Source organism: Camelus ferus, chromosome 9, assembly GCF_009834535.1.
Source record: "Camelus ferus isolate YT-003-E chromosome 9, BCGSAC_Cfer_1.0, whole genome shotgun sequence".
Lineage (NCBI taxonomy): Eukaryota > Metazoa > Chordata > Mammalia > Artiodactyla > Camelidae > Camelus > Camelus ferus.
In genome coordinates, this window is record NC_045704.1 from 9002742 (window position 1) to 9023594 (window position 20853).

At 47.8% G+C, this 20853-nt stretch overlaps 1 protein-coding gene across 2 annotated transcripts in view; it reads left to right on the forward strand.

Annotated features, from left to right (window-relative positions):
* NLRP9 (NLR family pyrin domain containing 9) overlaps positions 1–20853 on the forward strand; it is a 48252-nt gene that overhangs the window by 21151 nt on the left and 6248 nt on the right. For both annotated transcript variants that reach the window (XR_004322826.1, XM_032487499.1), the window contains exons 2-5: positions 11740–12059; positions 13575–15138; positions 16796–16957; positions 19202–19369. Coding sequence is in view for 1 of the 2 variants with exons in the window: in XM_032487499.1 (XP_032343390.1) it covers positions 11780–12059; positions 13575–15138; positions 16796–16957; positions 19202–19369 (2174 nt within the window). In the remaining variant the exon portion in view is untranslated. The remainder of the gene's footprint in view (positions 1–11739; positions 12060–13574; positions 15139–16795; positions 16958–19201; positions 19370–20853) is intronic.

The following is a 20853-nucleotide window of genomic DNA, read 5'->3' on the forward strand; positions in this document are numbered from 1 at the left end:
GTTTGAAAGGGTCAGATACAGCTTCTCTACTTCTAGGGACGTTCAGCCGAGTTCTAAGACCCCGGTCCTCAGCTCTGAATGCTCGTCATCTGCGGGGACTGTAACAAACCCCTGTTTCCTGGGTCCGGCTTCCAAAGTTTCTAATTTAATAGGGTTGGGTATTTCTGGGCATTGGGATTGTCAGAAAGTTCAGAAATAGCAAAATTAAAGCCGCCAGATCAGTAAAATAATACTTGGCAAGATTTTATTGTGCACATAAGATTAGTTCACAAACTGGGAGCTTTCACATCTTTCATTCTCTAGGGCTTATAGAGTGAAAGAGAAGAGTGTTAGCTTTTATCACGACTGGGTGGCAGTGGGGGTTTCCAGTTGGCAGGGGATTTGGTTAGAAGTTACTCTCTTATACCATTGTTTTAGGAAGATGACAAGTTTATTTTAATGATTATGAAAGGTATTTACAAGAAGTAACTCAAGTTTCACTTCTGTTCATTAAACAAGTTAGATTTAGTTTTGCTCGTGTGGCTCAAATGGTTCCATCGGCTCAGGGAATTTTTCAAGTCTGGTCTTTATTCTGTGTATATGTATGTATTTATGTATTTTCTCTCTTTTTAAATTGAAGTATAGTCAGTTTACAATGTGTCAATTTCCGGTGTACAGCACAATGTTTCAGTCATTTGTAAACATACACATATTCATTTTCATATTCTTTTTCACCATAAGTTACTACAAGATATTGAATATAGCTCCCTGTGCTATACTGTGTAAACTTATTGTTCATCTACTTCATACATATTATTTATTATCTGCAAATCTCAAATTCCCAATTTATCTCTCCCCATCTCTTCCCCCCATAACCATAAATTTGTTTTCTATGTCTGTGAGTCTGTTTCTGTTTTGTAAATAAGTTTGTTTGTCTTTTTTTCTTTTGGATTCCACATATGGTATTTTTCTTTCTCTTTCTGGCTTACTCCATTTAGAATGATAATCTCCATCCATCCATGCTGCAAATGGCATTATTTTATTATTTTTTTATGGCTGAGTAGTATTCCATTGTATAAATATACTGCAGCTTCTTTATCCAGTCATCTGTCTATGGACATTTAGGTTGCTTCTGTGTCTTGGCTACTGTAAACAGTGCTGCTGTGAACATTGAGGTGCATGTGTCTTTTTGAACTAAGGTTCCCTCTGGATATATGCCCAGGAGTGGGATTGCTGGATCATAGGGTAAATATATTTTCAGTCTTTTGAGGACTCTCCATGCTGTTTTCCATCATGGCTGCACCAAGACAAGCTTTCTTTTATTGGTATTATCACTGGATTCCTTATCTTCACATTTACCTGCATTTTGAATTCTAAGCCACTGTGTGAGTTCTTTGTTCCTTAAAAGCAACTAATGGTGATGAACTCACCTAATACCTCTTCCCTAAAGAAGTGAGGCACATCCTAGGGATCAAGCACAACTGTGTGTCCTCCAAAAATGAACGTACGAGGAAATTACGGGTCCTTGTGGCTAATGAGATTTGTCATGTGTTCACATGTTTTGAAATGTTCAAGCAGAAAAATATGGATCCTCTTAGAGACCATAAATGTTTAATAATCTAAAACTAATTTTCAAAATATTACATAAGTATTAAATATTTGAATCAGCATCTTATTTGAGACATTTGTTAACTTTTGTAACCTAGATCTCTTTCCTAAACTTGCAGAGTGACTTCCTATATTTTTGTTTGTTTGGTTTTCTTCTAACAGTTATCTTACTCATTACTGAGTTCGTGAAAGAAATAAATATGTTGAAAGGATCCAAGTGATGTGTGATTGAGTAAATGTTAGGAATGCAAGATCTCATGAGCACAGAGATATATTTGTATCTTTTAATGAAAATGATAAGCAAATGAATTTTCTTTTTACTTGGAGGGACAACATGTTACGGTCACTTGAACAAGGTCAGAGCAGTTGTGCTGTGTCTACGTTGGTCGCCAAATCGAAGGGAAGTGTGTGTTTGTTATATAGGAGAGTGTCTTTGTTGTAGGGAAAATCACGGCAGTGAATTTAGGGGTGGCGTGAAACATATCAGATAACTGCTCTCAGGTGGTTCAGAAAAATCTAGTGATAATGAGATAAAATACAGATAAATTGGTTGATAAATCAAATGTAGTAAAGTGTTAATGTTTGGGGTAATGTTGGACAAGTGATAAAAGTGTCGGTATTTGAAATTAATTCAAGTCGATAATTTTAAAAATAACTTTCATTCAATGCAATTCCTATCAAAATTCTGAAGGCATTTTTCACAGAAATAGAACAAATAAGCCTAAAATCTGCAAGGAACCAGAAAAGACCCCAGACAGCCAAAGCAATCTTGAGAAATAAGAGCAAGCTGGAGGCATCACCCTCGGATTTCAAACTGTATTAGAAAGTTATAGTAATTAAAACAGTATAATATTGACATGAAAAGAGACACATAGATCAATGGGATAGAATAGACAGCCCAGAAATAAACCTACACATATGTAAATTTACAATAAATAAGCCAAGAATATACACTGGAGAAAGGACAGTACCTTCCGTAAACTGCACTGGGTAAACTGGACGGCCACGTGCAAAAGAGTGAGACTCTACCACTGCTACACCACACACAGGAACTAACTCAGAGTGGATTAAAGACTTGAAACTGAAACTCCTAGAAGAAAACATCGGTGAAAATCTCCTTGACAAAGATTCAAAGTAACTGCCAAGACCTGACACCAAAGCAAAAAAGCAACAAAAGCAAAAATCAGCAGGTGGGACCACCTCATGCTAAAGGGTTCTGCAAAGTGAAGGAAACCAACAAAATGAAAAGGCACCTACTGGGCAGGGGGAAACAGTCACAACTCACGTGTCCGATAAGGGGCTGGCAGCCAAAATGTGCAGAGACCTCATCCAGCTGCACAACAGCAGCAACAACGATACCCAGTTAAGATGCGGGAGAGGGAGCTGAGCAGACGTGTTTACAAAGAAGACGACCGGTTGGCTAACCGGCCCATAAATACCACCTCGCACGTCTTAGGGCGGCTGTCATCAAGGAGGTGACAGGCGTTGGTGAGGATGTGGGGAGAATGGAAGCCTTGTGCTCTGTTGGTGGGACTGTGAATTGGTGCAGCCACTCTGGAAAACATATAGAGGAACTTTCTCAAAAAGTTAAAAATAGAACTGCCATATGATCCAGCAATTTCTAAATCTGGGTATAGATCTAAAGGAAAGGAAAATGGAAGCTTGAAGGGACATCTGAACTCCCATGCTTGCAGCAGCATTATTAGCAATGGCCAAGACATGGAAACAACCTAAGTGTCCATCAGCAGACAACTGGATAAAGAAGCTGTGGAATATATAATGGACTATTATTCAGCCATGAAAACATGAAGCTGTAAGTGAAATCAATGTGACAAGTCAGGACAAGGACACTACCACTTTCCCGTGGACCATAAAAATCCAAGCTCATAAAAACAGGGACTAGAATGGCGGTTACCAGAGGCTGGGAGGTGGCGAATTTGGGGATATGTTGTTTAAGGGTATAAACTGGGAATGAGTAGGTAACAGTCCTGGGGAGCTAATGCTCAGCATAGTGATTATACTCAACAACACTGTGTTACAAATTTCAGTTTCTGAAGAGCAGATCTTAATGGTTCCCACCACACACACAAGTCATTATGTGGTATAACAGGTTTTAGCTAAAGCTGCAGTGGTACTTGTATGAAGATAAATAAATGTATCAAGCAGACACATTGCACACCTTAAACTTGCACATTATTATGTTTCAATTAGAAATGTAAGAAGAAAAAAACAACGATCATTGTGAGTTTCACGTACAAAGCTGGTGTTCAGTGGACGACTACTGAGCAGTTAACCATGGCTATTATTGAATCTGATGCTGTATATAGTTTTTAGATTCTCAAAAGTCATTTTCAACAATGATCTTTACCACCACCACCACCACCGCCGCCACCACCATCATCACATCTCCGTTTTACAGAGGAGGGAAGCACAGGGAAGCAAAGTGCTTTCCCACGGCCACACGGAGAGCCGGGAACAGAGCCTGGGAGAGCCAGTGATGCAGTTTGAGCACGTGACTACTTTTAACCTTCCAAGCTGGCTCCTGAGGCAGCTGAGGGAACACATAGAGGAAATCAAGATGCAGCTCTCTAACGTGTGAGCTGGGGCCCAGCCAAGGATGGTTTAGAGAGTCGGCTTCAGGATGTCAGGTCAGAATTTGGGTGGAGGGTGCCCGGGTTAACCCACAACTGAGATCTTGGAGAGAAGGGATGCCGTGAGCCTCAGCCCAGCCTCACCAGGCACCGCGAAGCCGCACCTGCCCGCTGCTCCAACCTGGGCGCCTTTAAGCTCCACTGAGATCAGAGCTGCCTCGAGGCTGCGTGGAGAAAGGTTAAAATCTGGGTTGGCCAAGTAGTAGGAATGTTCCAACTCCAGCCTCCACCCCTTGGCCCCAGGTGTCTTTGAAAAGCGGAGTAGTAATACTACGTAATTCCAAGGGCTGAAGACTGTGAGGCCTTGCAGGGAGTGCCCTTACCTGCAGGGTTCTTATGTTATTAGCATCCAATTACCGTGAGAGACCGGTGGGGACAATTATGACCCTCAGCGGAGGACCATGGTGATTAGAGTGAAGACGGGGCAGAGACCGCAGGAGAGTCAATGACGAGAGCAAACACCTGCGGCCGAACGTTAGCCTGTGGAAAGAAGCAAGCCCTGCCAGGTGTAATGGCGCGGATGCTCCTGGGGGCACTGCGCTCGGTGAAACAACCCGGCCACCGGCGGCCGACACTGCGCGGCTCCACTCGCAGGGGGTGTGCGAAACGGGCCGACTCGCGGGGCCAGAGCAGAAGGCAGTCTCCCGGGCTGGGCAGGCAGAAGCGGGGTCATTATCATCCACGGGGCGTAAACTTCCGATCATGTGAGATGAGTGAGCTGTAGAGTTCTGCTGGGCAACACTGTGCCTGCAGAGAGACGTTAAGACTGCAGGGCTCAGGTAAGCGTTCTTACCACAGTTGAAAAAGACACTTGCAAATTCTAACTCCTGCCCTTGCCGTCCAGACCTAGTCACTCAGGAACGTGTATTGCTGTCCTAGTATCTGAATGCTTCATTTTAGGCACTGCTGTTAAGAGTTGAGAAGATGCACAAGATAGCCTCCTTTGGGAAGGGAGCATAGGAGACGTTAGAGACTCAGATTATGAGCAGAATGTTCCCACGACCAGGCTCCAAATTGTCCCTCGTGGTGGTGGTGGGGACCACTCGAAGGAGCCCAGTGATTATGCAATACAGGGGAGCTGTGAGTAACATCACGGGAACACCCAGGGCCGGCAACTCCTGCAGAAGGACTCCACCGACGCCCGAAGGGAGATCCTCCACACCTGAGGTGGGGAAGCGAGCCCAGCTTCGCATCACCTGCCGAGCCCCGCCAGCCAATGGGACGGGGAGTCCCTGTGGCCAATCCAGGGCGAGCACAGCCTTTTAGCTCAGTTTCTGCAGCTGTTCCTCGATGGGCACCCGCCAGAAGGACCAGGGACCGGACTGGGTGAGGACGTCTTACCTCTGATCTTTCTTTTTCTTCGTTTTCCCGTCTCAGAGCACTAGAAGTGTGGAGGGCGTGAGAAACGAGATGGGGGGGGGTGCCAGGGAGAATCAAGTCTTCCCCTTTGTCTTGGCAAGGATGTGCTAAAGTGAAAAGCACTGAAGTTCCAGGGAGATTGTACATACAAGACTTTCCCTCGTTAAACCTCCGTGTTTCTCAGCTCCAGGTGGGAGAACGGGACCCTTCCCGGCTCCCTATTTTTCTAAAATTGAATCCGAGACCTCGGATGTTGGAGCATTAAAGAGAAAAGGTGAAAATACCGAAAGTCGAAGGGCTGTTTCTGATTTGGTCGGCCTGTTGGCTCTGGCTGCGAGATTCCTGCAACCTGGGGAGACAAATGGAAAATAGAACTTTGGCAACAGGAAGCTACGACAAGGAGGCGGGCGGCAGGCAAAGGGCAGAACTGCGTGTGGGGCCTGTTCTGAGCGTGGTTTGGTTGATTAGCTTTGAACTAACCGTCTACCATCCGGAAGCTCTGGGATGTTCTGATTTTACGCTAAATTAGACGTAAACGCTTTGTCTGTAACGTTCGTTTTGTGTGACCACAGAAGTCGCGTTAGAGGCGGGGTAAGCCAGGTGACACCACGTGCGGAAGGCGGCGGGCTGTGCCGAGGACCACGCGTGGCTGCAACGTGAAAACGCAGCGAGTGGTGGGGCCCAGAAAGCTGCCTGATCGCAGCCTGTGAGGCGCCCGGGAGTCGGCGAGGACACCGCGCGCGCGCGCGGACCCTGCGGCACGAGGGAAGCGGGCGGCGCGGCAGCCAGCGCTTAACGGGCTGCAGGGGGCAGTGCGCCTTCAGAGGGGGCCCAGCTAGGAAAGAGGAGGAGAGAGTGTTTAGGGGAAGGTTAGGACACATGAGGTGTTCTTTTCCTTTAAGTTTTAAAAATGTATTTATTTTACAATATCGTATTTTTCTAAACCGCAGTGTAGTTGGGGTGCCGTGTTACACGTCACAGCTACACAGCGCAGTGAACGCTCTTTCAAAGGCCGCGCTCCATTCGTAGGGTGCGTGTGGGCTCCGTGCGGTTCGTCCCTGCAGCCTATCGTCTGCCTGGCAGCTCCTGCCTCTTGATCCTCACCTCCGTCTTGCCAAGAGGTGTTTTTTTTTTAATTGCAAAATACCCATAAAACAAAAGTTACCGTTTTAACCACCAAGAGCACACGTCCACGGCATTAAGTACCTTCACGCCGTTGCGCAGCCGTCACTGCGCTCTGTCTGCAGCACTGTTCCATCCCCCCCAGCTGGAACACCGCCCGTTCCGCAGCTCCCGGTGCCCCCAGCACTTCCCTCCTCTCCTACCTTCTGTGGCTGTGAGTTTTGACTGTTCTAGGTCTCGTGTAAGTGCAATCACACCATGCATGTCCTCTTGCGTCTTCTTTTATTTAGGGTATGGTTTTCAAAGCTCATTCAGGTTGTGGTGCGTGTCGGAGTTTTAGTCCCTGTGTGGCTGAACACGACTCCACTGCATGTGTACACCGCATGTTGTTTATCTATTCATCCGCTGATTAACATTGGTTGTTTCCAGCTTTGAGGTTTTGTGCATGGTCCTGCTGTGGTCAGTGGTGTACAATTTAAAATTGTTTGACACATGGGGTTTTAGTGATGTGACTGTATTCAGGGGGATGAATGGAAGGGCCTCAGGTGTTGTGGGGAGGGGATAATGGAGACAAAATGGAGATGCACGATGCCATATGTGAACGGGGCTGTGCATGTGGAGGGGGACTTGGGTCTAAACTACAGTGGCTGCGCTATAGACATAGATAAAGCGCACACGGGCACAGGGCGCCATTGGCTTAGCAGCAGTGGCCTCGAGGCACTGTGAGCGATGGTGGGAAGGAAGGGGCTGTGTCTGGGGGGCCCTCTGAATCCTGCCCACGGAAGCGTGGAGGTCTCTGAAGGGACGGTCTGTTGGAGCATGCGTGGCCTCCTCTTCCTCATCCTAATGGTGTATCATCTTATGTTCACGGTTCGTAATTACCCAAGAGATATTTTGGTCTAAGCTGTGACTGTGCATGTCATTAGCACCTTCAGGGAGCTAATGACATGCACAGTCATTTATGTTACTAAAAAATACTAGAAAACACAGGTGCCGGTCAACCATAGCCTTACTCAGCTGTGGGAAGAGCAGCAGTGGGGTTGTGTGCCCCAGCTCAAATCAGCATCTTATACCCACACGCAGAAACATGTGAACCTTACAAACGCAGTGCCACCCAAAAGCGGCCAGAGAGAAAATGCCTTATCATTCCACGTACCAAAAATAAGCAAATGCCATCCAGCCATATTGTCTAGAATGCATATCTGAGTTTTAAAATCATAAAGCAGAACTTACAAGTTAATATGAGAATAGGGGTAATCTCCCAGGAGGAGGGTGTCACTCTGGCAAGGGGGCCCACGGGACATGGTTTCCTTCTTGCTCTGCCTGTGGTTACACTGGGTTTGCTTTAAATTTAATAAACTATGCGTTCATTTTATACTTCTTTTTTTTTATTTATGATGTTTCACAACTACAAGGCTACACAGAAGTTACTCTATCATTTTTGTTCCTTCGTTCTCTACTCTTTGTTGTCCTCCATGTGAGCCTTCTTTTAAAAAAAAAATCCAGTTTCATTGTGTCTGGATTTTGAGTCATAATTAGGGAATTCTTCCTCCAGCCAGTTACAAGGGAATTCACACATGTTGCTTTTTAGCACCTGCTGGTTTTGATGTTTAGGTCGCTGGTGCATTTGTACTGTATCCCTGCAGAGCGGGTGAGGTTTAGATGTACTTCTAGGTCCTTCTAACGAGCTAGCAAGTTCCTGAACTGTTTACCAAAAAGGCCCTGCCTGCACTTGTGGTTTGAGATGCGAGCTTTATCGGTCACTAACTGTCCCCGTGTAGCTTGGTTCATCTCTTCGCTTGGTGTCCTTTCCACTGGTCTGTCTGTCTGTCTGTCTGTGCACTCCTCAGCACCACTGTGCTTTAATTGTAGGTACGTTAAGAGTATGTTTAAATCTCCACAAACTCTGTGGTTTAAAGCGTCAAAAATGTCTTCTCTCATAATTCTGGAGCCCTGAAGCCTGAAATCGGGGTGTTGGGCAGGACCTTGCTTCCCCCAAAGTGTCTGGGGGAGAATCTGTCGTTGACGTTCTCGCGTCCGGGGCTCCTGGCTCCTCTTGGTTTCTGTCGGCGCAGCTCCCGCCCCTTCCTCCGTCTTCCCATGGCCTTCTCCCCGCGAGTGTGACATCTCTCTCTCCTTTCTCTTATCAGGACACTCGTCGTTGGGTTTAGGGTTCACCCTCCACCCAGGATGATTTCCTCCGATCCTAAGTTACGCGTCCACAGACCTGATTCCCAAGCAATGTCTCGTTGCAGGTTTAGGGGTTGAGGTTTGGACAAGTCTTGTCTGAGACGTAAATCAACCCCCTGCAGTGATGTGAAAGTTAAGAAACTAAAATGAGAGCTTACCTTTTGTAGACAAGTATATAAATAGATGCCTAAGTACATAAATGCCTGCGTGATAAAGAATATGATGAATGCTTGAGGAATAAAATGCAGATGAAAACATTGCCCAGAAAAGTATGTGTTACCGTCCGGCCAGCCCACCCTTCCTGTTCTCCAGCTTTTCCATTTTCTTCTTTATTATGAGCGTCTTGAAGGTTTTCTCGTACAGATTTGTACTTTTCCTGTTAAATTTATTCATAGGCACTTTATTTTCTTTGCTGAAATTATAAATGGGCTTCCCCGTAACATTAAATCCTCTGAGTTGTATAGACTGACAATTTCTCCATGGTAGTTCCATGTCCTGATTCCCTCGTGAATTAAGAACATTTTTACTGAGATATAATTCACATACAACATTGTGTTCCTTCTAGGTGTACAGCCTAACAACTTGGTATGTGTGTATGTTGTGGAATGAGCCACACAGTAAGTTTAGGTGATGTCTGTCACCACACACGTCTACAACTTTTTTTTTCTTGTGGTGAGAACTTTTAAGATTGACTCTTTTAGCACCTTAGTGATTTTTTAATAGTAAGAATTTTGTCACTGACTATCTGGGGCTTTCTAGGTATATACGCTTATGTCATCTGCAAAGAAAGACCATGTTACTTCTTTTCCGAGCTTTGTGCCTCCAACGGATGTCCGTTACCTAACTGCCCCCCAAAACCACCAGTGCTGGAAACAGCGCTGACCAACACGAGGGCGGGAGCCATCCTTCCGTTCTCGCCTTGTCCCTGATCGCAGCTGAAGCCGCCCTAGTCCCCTGGTGTGCTCCCACGTTGTCATTAATGTTTCATTTTGTCTGAATGTATGCTCTGCTGATCCAGAGAAGATTTTTGGACGATAAAGCACAGATACCTTGGTGTCTGAAATGGTTTACTTTCTCTTGCACTTGAATGGAAGATACCACGGCGCGGAGGAGCCGGCCTCAGCCACTGTCCACTCCGAATTGTTCACAGGCGTTTCCTTTGTGTTGTTAACTTCTATTCAGTGCTGTCAGGAAGGATCCTCACAGATGGATTCCCATCCGCTTGTAGGCAGAAAGTGATACCCAGTGCATGGTTTGCGGACGTCGGGGGAGTGGCTACTAAATATTGAGTTATCACATAGTTTGTCTGTCACCCCTTGTTGTTGGTAAACTGCTTACATTTCTAGACCTACATTGTCTGAGGTGGTGGCCGCTGGTCACGTGTGGTCACCAAGCACCTCAGTGGGCCCAGTGAGACCGAGGAACTGAATTTTTATTTTAATTAATGCAAATTTTAACTTGGAAGCTGATACTCAGCTTTTAGAAGGCTTGTGTATGTAAGAAATCTCTTGGGTACAAGAATTTACTTTCCCCAATCGTGTACCTTGTAAAATCTAAACAGAACAAGTATTTCCAGTGACAGTTTAGCATCTGAGTTAAGATATTTTGTAAGTATGAAATACACACTGGATTTTGAAGACTTAGTATAAAAAAAAGTTAAAACATTTCATTGACTTTTAAAAAAATATTGTTTACGTGTTGAATTGATATTTTAGATGGACTTCAGATAGACTAAGTTAAATAATATAATATTAAAGGTAATTTCCCCTGTTCGCTTAAATTCTTTAATGTGGTTACTCAAAAATTTAAAATTACAGACACAGCTCACGTTCTATTGGACATTGCTCCTCTAGGCTCTAGTCATTTCTTCTTTACCCTTGAAATTATGAAAGTTAAATATCATGTGATCTTTTGTCTTTCATATTCCTTAACACATGGCGAGGTCTTTTATGCCTAAGATGCAAATCTTTTTAGATCTGGAAAACTTTCTTCCATGAGTTACTTCTTTCTCTGCATTCCACCTGGAGTCTTTTGGTTTTGTTTTGGCTTTCAGGGGGTGGGGAGGGTTGGAGGGTCAGTGAGACGGACGCTGGGGATTCTGGCGCTGTGAACACTTGCACGGCTTCCCTTCGCGCTGGGCGCTGAGTCACTGTGATGTCTGAGCTGTGTTCCCTGAGCTGCCACCGTCAGATGGCCGTCCAGGATGCCTTCGTTCTGCCCAGGACTGCAGCGTGTGAGCTGGCCTGCCCTTGGACTCGTCTTTTCCTGCCCTCGTTTTGAAATTTTGAATCTATTTTTCCAGTCCCTGCTGTCTTTCAGGGATTTGTCAAAACTTTCACGAACCAAAGACATATGTAGGCTTTTGATTTTTTTTTTTTTTAAGTCTTCAAAACTTAGTCAAACTAGAACAGAAACTGTTCCCCTTCAAGGGCCGTTCAGTGTAACACAGTCTCTTGAACTCTAGACAGAAGCCCCCATGGCAACGCCGGGTGAACATCCAGCTCCACCCGGAAGGGCCCCGGAGATTGGCAGAGCAAGGTGCCGGGGTAGGAACGCCCTAATTTGTCCTTCCCTGGCCGCGTGGATAAACCTCAGAGCTTTATTAGGATTTTAGCTGGTCACAGTTCTCCCTGACACTGGCTTAGTAGGAGCTACATTTTTAGTGGCTAGTCCTGAATTCACACGCATGATTGCAGAGTGCTGAGGGAAGATGAGGCGCCTTCCCCGAATGCAGCTGGCCGGGCGCGCTGCAAGCAGGAAACGCCTGTCGGGCATTTTAGGCTGCTTTACGCTGCTGGGCTTTAACTCTGATGCCGCCGTTCTTCCCCAGGTGTCCCTTTTCCTTGTTTTTGAGGAAATCCTGGGACAAGATGGCAGAATCTTTTTTCCCTGATTTTGGCTTGTTGTGGTACCTGGAAGAGCTCAAAAAGGAAGAGTTCTGGAAATTTAAGGAGCTCCTCAAGCAAGAGCCTCTGAAATTCGAGCTGAAGCCAATCCCGTGGACTGAGCTAAAGAAGGCCTCAAGGGACAGTCTGTCGGAATTGCTGAACAAGCATTACCCCGGAAAGCTGGCGTGGGAGGTGACGCTGAGCCTGTTTCTGCAGGTCAGTCGGAGAGATCTCTGGGCAAAGGCTCAGGAGGAGATGAGAAGTAAGTGTCGGGAAGGGATGCTGGGCAGAGACCCAGGGGGGGTGGCTGGTTCACTGGGGGCTCTAATAACAAAGGTCAGGTGGGTACCGAGTCAGTGGCCACCCTTCCGTCACTGAGAATGGGCCAGTAGGAGCCTTGCAAGTAGTTGAGGAGCTGCAGGTGGACTCTGGTCACACACGGGCCAGCGACGGATGGGGCGAGTAGTGTCCTGAGCCAGGCCATCCAGCCACGTGCTGTCTCCCCAGTCTTCTGTCCCGAGCTGAGTCAGCGCTGTTCCGGGAGCTGACCTGGGACGTAACGTCTGCACAACCAGGACTGCCGCGACGGAGCTCCGTCAGGGCAGCTGCCCGTCCTTTAGACCAGACCCGCTCAGGGACCAGGCCGAACCCTAACCCTGGGGAATAATTACGGAGGGCACACGCCCCGGAACCACAGGCAGCACTGTTCACGTGCAGTGTCTTTCCATTCTCACCATGACTCTGAGGTTTGCAAGCGAGGGAAATAAATGCAGACCAGCGTCCCCTCACGTTAGATGAATTTTCCAAAAGAGACAGATCTGACTTCAAACCAGTTATTTTTGACTCGTTGATGGGATTTATGCCCTCCTTTGGGAGGACATGCCTTTTTCTTGGCCCCCCACCCAGCCCCACCTTGGAAAATAGAAAGATCAGTTGGGTCATGAATCCTTACAAAGTGACCGAGTGTCAGACAGACGGCCCGTTTTTATAAGCAAATCCTCCTCTGCCCCAGAGAGGGAGACCCCCCTACTTCCCAAGGCTCCTTCCTGGTCCCCCGTCCTTGAGCAAAGCCAGCAGTGCCCTTTGCTCAGAAGACGTGCAGAGGCGCCTCCCCTCCTGTAGTTCACACGTCTTCCAGGCAGGGTGCGGTCCTCGTCTGTATCTGTCATTTTGTTCACCTCCCCTGATGCGTAGCCTTGAGCGCGGAAGGCACATTGTAAGGGCAGGTTGACAGAGGGATGGTCTGAGGATGCGTTTCTGAGATTAACTCGCAATCAGCGTGGTCTGAAGAGAAACGGATCGGACGTCATGATTTCAAGTCAAAGATGGAATAGACAGCTGACCCTGAGATCTGCTTGTTAGCCACATTAGTCAAGGAACATAAACTCTCAGCACTTTTTTGTGAAGTGGGACTAGAGTGAATCTTAGTGTCTTGTGGAGGGGGTGAGGACACACCACCGGTAACAGCATTCTCAGCCCTGGCCCTGGCTGGCTCTGTGCTGGGCGGGTACCGCCCCCTCTAGCCTCAGGTGTAATTCCCATGTATTCACATCTCAGGTAGCTTGTAACTCTGGGACGGGCTTCCACTTCTGGTCAGGCGTTTCCACAGACGTGAATTCAGACAGATTATGACCCCGACGAAGCTAAGTGAGTTAGCCCCAAACTAAGTGAATTAGGCTTCGTGTGAGGGTTTGAGCAAGTCCATAGGGGTCGTTCTGAGCATCAAAGATGGAGTGTATATTTTCTAACTGTCTTTTGTCCTGTCCCTGTTAACTAGCTACGCTAAACCCATATAGAAAGCACATGAGGGAAAAATTCCGATTCATCTGGGAGAAGGAAACCTGCCTTCAGGTCCCCGAAGATTTCTACAAGGAGAGCACAAAGTACGAGCATGAACAGCTGAGTGCTGTGTACCGGGAGGCGGACACGGCTGGGCGGCCCTCGCCCGTGGTGGTCCTGCAAGGTCCTGAAGGAATTGGGAAGACCACACTCTTGAAGAGAGTGATGCTGGAGTGGGCAGAGGGCCACCTGTGGAGGGACAGGTTCCTGTTCCTCTTCTTCCTTAGTGGCAGAGAGATGAGCAGTGTCACCGAGACGAGCCTGGCGGAGCTCATCTCCAGGGACTGGCCTGCGTCTGCAGAGCCCATCGAAGACGTGCTTTCCCAGCCAGAGAAAGTCCTGTTCGTCCTGGATGGCATCGAGGAGCTGAAACTTGACCTGGAGCTGCAGGCTGACGTGTGCAGTGACTGGAGGCAGCGACGGCCAGTGCAGGTGGTCCTGAGAAGTCTGCTGCGGAGAGCCGTGCTCCCAGAGGCCTCCCTGCTCATCGCCCTGGGGAGGATGAGGGTGAAGAACGATTATTTCTCGTGTCAGCCGGAAAGACTCATATTTCTGTCAGGATTCTCTGAACACGAAACGAAGCTGTATTTCTCCCATTACTTCCGTGAGAAGAGTAAATCCTTGAGGGCCTTCAGCTTTGTCAGAGAGAGGATACCACTGCTTCTCTTGTGCCAGAGCCCCTTTGTGTGCTGGCTGGTCTGTACGTGCTTGAAGTGCCAGCTGGAGAAAGGAGAGGACCTTCAGATGGACTCAGAAAGCATCACATCTTTATATGCATCCTTTTTGATGAGCGTGTTCAAATCAGGGAGTGAGAATTGTGCCCCGAAGCAGAACAGAGCCCGGCTCAAAGGCCTGTGTGCCTTGGCTGCAGAGGGCATGTGGACCCACACGTTCCTCTTCTGCCCTGAGGACCTCCGAAGGAGCGGCGTGTCTGAGGCCGACGCCCTGGTGTGGGTGGACGTGAGACTTCTTCAGAGGAGCGGCGGTTGCTTTTCTTTCATCCACACTTGCATCCAAGAGTTCTGTGCCGCCATGTTCTACTTGTTCCAGAGACCCAAGGACGGCCCTCACCCAGCCATCGGGAGCTTGGCCCAGCTGGTGGCAGCAGCCGTGAATGACGTCCAGACCTACTGGTCCTGGGTGGGGATATTCCTGTTTGCGCTTTCAACCAAGAAAATCACCACCGTGCTGGAGACATCCTTGGGGTTTCCACTGTCCAAAGAGCTAAGACAGGAAATAACCCAGTGCCTTAAAACTTTAAGTCGCTTTGACCCTGACCAGGCGGTGGTGAGTTTCCAGGCATTGTTCAATTGTCTGTTTGAGACCCAGGAGGAAGAGTTCGTAGCACAAGTGATGAACGTCTTTGAAGACGTCAGCGTTTACATCGGTAGCAGAGACGAGCTGACGATGGCTGCCTTCTGCCTGAAGCACTGCCAGAACTTGCAGGTGTTTCGCCTGTGCATAGAAAACATCTTTTCTGACGCCTCTGAACCCATCTCCAGGTGAGTTGCTCCGAGGACGCCCTCCCTCCCTCCCGCACCCACCCCCTCGGTGGCTTGCTGCCATCCCCCGCGGGCAGGTCATAAACCGCTACATGTCTGTCCTTAACAACATGCTTCTGTAATCAGAGACACACCGAGTCCTCGTTGCCATTTGCTTGCTGTGTGACCATGAACTGTGACTTTGGGTTTTTCCGTCTATAAACAGGGATAAAAGTTCTACCTACTTCCTGGGGCTAATGTCAAGTTGAAAGGGAAGCAGGTTTATGATTGGCAGCCCTGTGCTTTTTCCCTCCCCACTGCGTTTTAGCATATCCTGGTGCTCCCCTGGGAAGGGACTCCTGGAAGTGCGTGCCTCGTTTCCTTTGGATTTTGCCCACGTGTCTTTTCTCTTTTCTGATTTTAACCTGGACCCTCTCATCAGGCGTAGGCTACCAGCTCACACTTTAACTCTCAAATACACACCCCCTTTCATGGTCATGTTTTTTTGTTTTTATTTAAGTATAATTGATATACAACATTATATTCAGGTGTACAACATAATGCTCAATATTTGTATATAGTGTGGAATAATCACCACAATAAGTCTAATTAACCTCCAACACCATATACCTACAGGATTTTTTTTTCCTGTGAGGAAACATATGCACCTGTTGTTCACAGAAGTGTTATTTACAAGAGCTAACATATGGAAACACCCTAAATGCCCATCTATGGATGGATAAAGAAGATGTGAGATACAGAGATACAGAGAGAGGTGGAACATTACTCAGCCATAAAAAAGGATGAAATCTTAAAAACCAGCTTGGATAGATCCAGAAGGCACTGTGCTTAGTGAGATAAATCAGACAGGAAGACAAGTATGCATGTCTTCACTCATACGTGGAATCTAGAAGACAAAACAAACGAACAAACATAACAAAACAAAAACAGAGTGCAGACACAGAGAACAAGCAGACGGTTACCAGAGCAGAGGTGGGGAGGGTGGGAGAGGGCGAAACAGGTGGAGAGGACGGAGCGGCTCACATCAGCTGTTACAAAGTAAATCCGTCCTCGGGTTGGAATCTGCAGCGCAGGGAATGTAGTCGGTCCTTTATAACTTTGTAGAGCACGGAGCCTATAAAAATGTCAAAGCACTGTGTTGTACACTTGGCATCAAGTGCAATGTTGGAGGTCCACTGTCCATCAACAGATTGGGAAACAGAGGGCGAGAAATGGTGCAGAAAAACAACAACAAAAAGTGTATACTCCCTTGGCAACGTGCACATATAGCCTTTGGTATCACGGCTGTGGTGTCCACGCTGCACACCCCCTTCCTGTGACTTCCTTATCTTGCACCCGCACAGCCATGTTTTTGGATCCAGTTCCTTGTTCGCTGAGGGATCACCAAGTATCAACCTTTGTTCACATGACTATCCAGGATCGTCACCTGAAAGAGGAGGAAATGGAGGCAGAGTGAGGTTGGCTAGCTTGCCCGGGGTCACGTAACTGACGAGTGTTTCAGCCGGGGTTTTGACCCCGTGCCACGGTGACTCAGGCACTGGCCGCACCCCCCTGTTCAGCCTGTGTGCCAGGCAGTGCCGAGGGCCCCTGGGGGTGGCGCTCGGCCTGTGTCGGGAATGTCCTGAGTTGAACTGAGCCTCTGTTTGTCCTCCCGTAGTAAAATCCAGGCGCTGCTCCTTTGGCGAGATCTCTGCTCACTGTTTAAGACCAACAAGAACTTCCAGATGTTGGATTTGGACAACTGTCAGTTCGACGAGGCCTCCCTGGCGATTCTCTGTAAGACGCTGGCTCAGCCCGCCTGTAAACTCCAGAAGTTCGTGTAAGTTGGGCGTCAGCCTGTTCTTTAAGTCAACAGCGAGGGGTCACTCTCTCTACCCAGGCTTTTTTTTTTTTTTTTTAAACCAGAGCCACAGTCCAACGTCTCAAAAAGAAAATTCAGAGAGGTTTCCTTCATTCAGATACTTGAGCGAGAAACAAACTGTGGGCAAATAGAGAGACTTTAAAACTGAACGCGGTCCAGCAGCTGGTTCCCGGCTGCTGCAGATTGGTTTGCAAAGCGGGAAGTACTTTTCTGTTTTCTACTGTACCTTCCTTCCCCTGGAGCCAGCACACTTGTGTGCAGCCGATGGGCTGGGAAGCCGCAAGTTCCCGCTGACATGAAGGAAGCTTCAGTTTTGTCTTAGAAGCAGAGTCAGCATTTCAGGGAAACCGGTTTCACGCATGGGTTATGTGACTCTGCGTGTTTTGGTCCAGGGCTCTGTTCACACCGTGGCCCCCGTTTTAGGTTTTTCTCTAACCAATACTTTAACTGAGGTGCTGCGTACAGCAGACTTCCCTGGCGAGCCCGAGGTGGCTGGTGACTGCTGGGCTCAGGGTTCAGGGAACGTTGGAGGTGATCGTACTGGGGAGTCCTCCTCTCTGGTTCATTCTTCACCTGCTCCCCCATCAAACACTGTGGCCCAAGGACCTGCCCTTTCTCTCAGCCCCTGCACTGAGCTCCTTCCTGACTCAGAACACTTGTTGCAGCTGCTTTCATGTCTGGTCAGCCTTTCCTGGCCATTCGCTCCCTAGGTGGTCCCTGGGCAGAGGCCACCTCTGACCACCCACCGCTCCCCACAGCTGAGCAGCCCCCTCGCCCCAGTCACTCTGTAACCTCATCCCGTGTCCAAGTTCGATGTCAGTCAGGAAACTGCAGCTCTGTTGGGAACACAGCTCTGTGCGTGATGGGTCCGGGGCTGCCCTACTCACGGCTCTCTATCTACCCTGCACTCTGGCACCTTGCTGGAACGGAAGCATCTGCCCAGTGAAGGGAGGGAGCAGGGCCTGGCTGGCTGTGCCGCCCGAGGGCTGCTCTTTGAAGCGGGAAGACCCTGAGTTAGCCCATCCTTCACCCAGAACGCCTTGGCCACTTCCCACCCCCTGCCGTCCTGTCTCCCATGTGATACCTGAAAAGTTAGCTATTTTAGACAATAACTTTGCTCATTTCTTGGCTTATTCATGCTTCCGTGGCTCAGTCTTTCCAGCTGAGTCCACGGCTCTCCCTAGGTCACTGCACGGCTGGCTTTTCCAAGAGGCTCTGCCAGGAGCAAATTTGAGTCAAACGTTTGAGTAAATTGGAGTCTAAAAGCACCTCCCTTTTGGCCGTAGCCTTTAACAATGGGAGTGCACGTTGAATGTTACAGACATTTTCTCTTGTTTCTCTGAATTCTGTTGGCTTATTTCTTAAATTTGGGCTTGGAGATGCAGATGCCTTCCAGTTTGTACTGAGGTGGAACTGACATAGATCGTTGTGTTCCCGTTAGGTGCACGGCATGATTTGATGTGTGTATACATTGCGGTGATCACACAACATGTAATATATGCTACTTAAAAAAATCAAAGCCAGCCTGCATTGATCACGTTCAAGGCACTGTGACAAATTTTAATTTCTTAACCATCACGCCCCTATCAAGCCGTTCCATGAAGAAGCTCAGCCGTGAAGTTAATTTGCCCAACCTCACGGAAGTGTCCAGGAGAAAAGAAAATATCCTGATCCAGTTTCCTCTGCCTCAGGAGCCTGAGTGTTTAACCATGATATATATTGTCTCCTTTGTATTTAGTTTATTTTATTTTAACTTTTTAAAGTTATCATTTTTTTAAAAAAAAGAAGTCAGTTTTTAAACAGAAATGGGTCCTTCTCTCAGGGAATACAGCCTTGCCTGGTGCATCAGCTCTATTTTACGTGAGGCACTGCAGCAGACCTAGGTCTGCAAGACGGCACGCACTGCCTCTGTCCTCATGACACCTACAATTTAATATGCGGTGAGTTTGAGTCACTTCCCTTCTAATATCTGTGCTGGTCTGTAGGAGTGGAGGAACCAGGCAGAAACAGGAGGCAGCTAAGCAGTTGAGCTCCTGGTGTGAGCAGATCCCAGACAGAAATGATTTATAGGCGGGAATCACCAGAAATTTAAAACCAGAATTGGGAGCCTAAGCAGAGAGGGCAGGAGGACTTGTGTGCGGGGCATCTGCTTTGTGCTTGGACTTCGTCGCACGAGTTCCAGGATTTCCTCGTCTTTTGCAGGTGCAACTTTGCGTCTAACCTTATAAACGGTCTAGACTTCTTCAAGGCCGTTCTTCATAGCCCTCACCTGAAGTACCTGAACCTGTCTGGCACTGGCCTCTCGCACCCGGACGTCCGGCGGCTGTGCGAGACGCTCAGGCACCCGATGTGCAGCATAGAAAAGCTGATGTAAGTCTCCGGGTGGGCCGTGGTATTTTTTCAGTGTGGACTTTGCCGCCTGAATCTGCCTGTTTTCTTTCCTGTCTTTGTCTCTTGTATATTTGACTGCTCGCATCTCCGTATCAGCAGGCCTCCTAGTAAAGGCGAGGACAGACTTTTTTTTTTTTTTTTTTTAATTGAAGTACAGTCAGTTACAAGGTGTCAGTTTCTGGTGTGCAGCACAATGTCCCAGCAATGCATAAACATGCATATATTCATTTTCATTGAAGGTTACTATAAGATACTGAATAGAGTTCCCTGTGCCATATAGAAGAAATGTTTAAATCTATTTTTATTTCTAGTGGTTAACATGTGCAAATCTCAAGCTCCCAAATATATCCCTCCCCACCCCATTTCCCCCAGTGACCATAAGATTGCTCACTGTGTCTTTGAGGATGGATTGCAGAGGTGAGGCTTCTTCTCCGGAGGTTTGTCCCACCGTTCCCTTCTCTGGCACTCACTTGAATTCTCTCTCATCAGCACCTTATCTGACTCCTCTTGGTTCTGCCCTCAAGCCAACCATTCCAAAATCATAATTCCAATTTTTTTTCCTGAAAGTGGTCATAGAAATTTAAAATGGAAAAGCATATTAATGACCACAAGCAGGATCTTCTACTCTGCAGATGACAACGTTGAGGCCAGAGGGAAAATGGTTTGCCCCAAATCATTTCTTCCTCTTGAAAATTATATGAGATTCCCCTTCCATTGTTGGGTGATTCCTGAACAGGTTCAGTCCACTTTTCAGCAGGAAGATCAAGGCAGCAAAGACAAAAGCAACTCTTGAAACTCCCCCAAGAGAACAGGCTCTTCCCTCTGCCGGCTGAGCGGGTTGGGTGCCTCCCTCCTCGCGGTCCTGATGGCATTGCCGGGTCACGTACACTCAGTCAGTTTCACTTGTCAAGATTCATCAGGAGGGAGAAGCAGGTTTTGTGCGTGAGCCGTTGGAATGTACGGGCTTTTTATTGATGCTCCGTGCCATTCAAGCCGTCTCCACGCCATAACAATTCTCTCCCACTCTAGTTCTCTCTACTCAGAAAAGGGAGAGCTCGCGAAATTCCTTAGCACTCGCCCCGTTTCGCATTATGCCACTTGTGTAGAGTTTTGTATGCTACGTGTTAGCACAAGACTCGGGGAGCTTGTCTAGGAAACCAGGATTCCGATGTAGACAGTTTATAGCTGGAAACTTTGCTTCTTTAGGGGAGACCAGCTGTACTCTGGGCTTCAGTTTGGTGTTGGGAGTGGGAGGTCCTCAAAACCAGCTTCGCTCTAGCCTAGTTCCCAACAGGGCGCAGTTTTGTCTTGTTAGAAGGTGCCAAGGTCTGGAGATGTTTTTGACGGTCACGACTGCATGGGGGAGGGTGCTCTTGGCGCCTGGTGGGGAGAGGCCACGGATGCTTCTCAACATCCCACAGCCAAGACTCACCTAGCCCCGAGTGTCAGTACTGCTGAGGCTG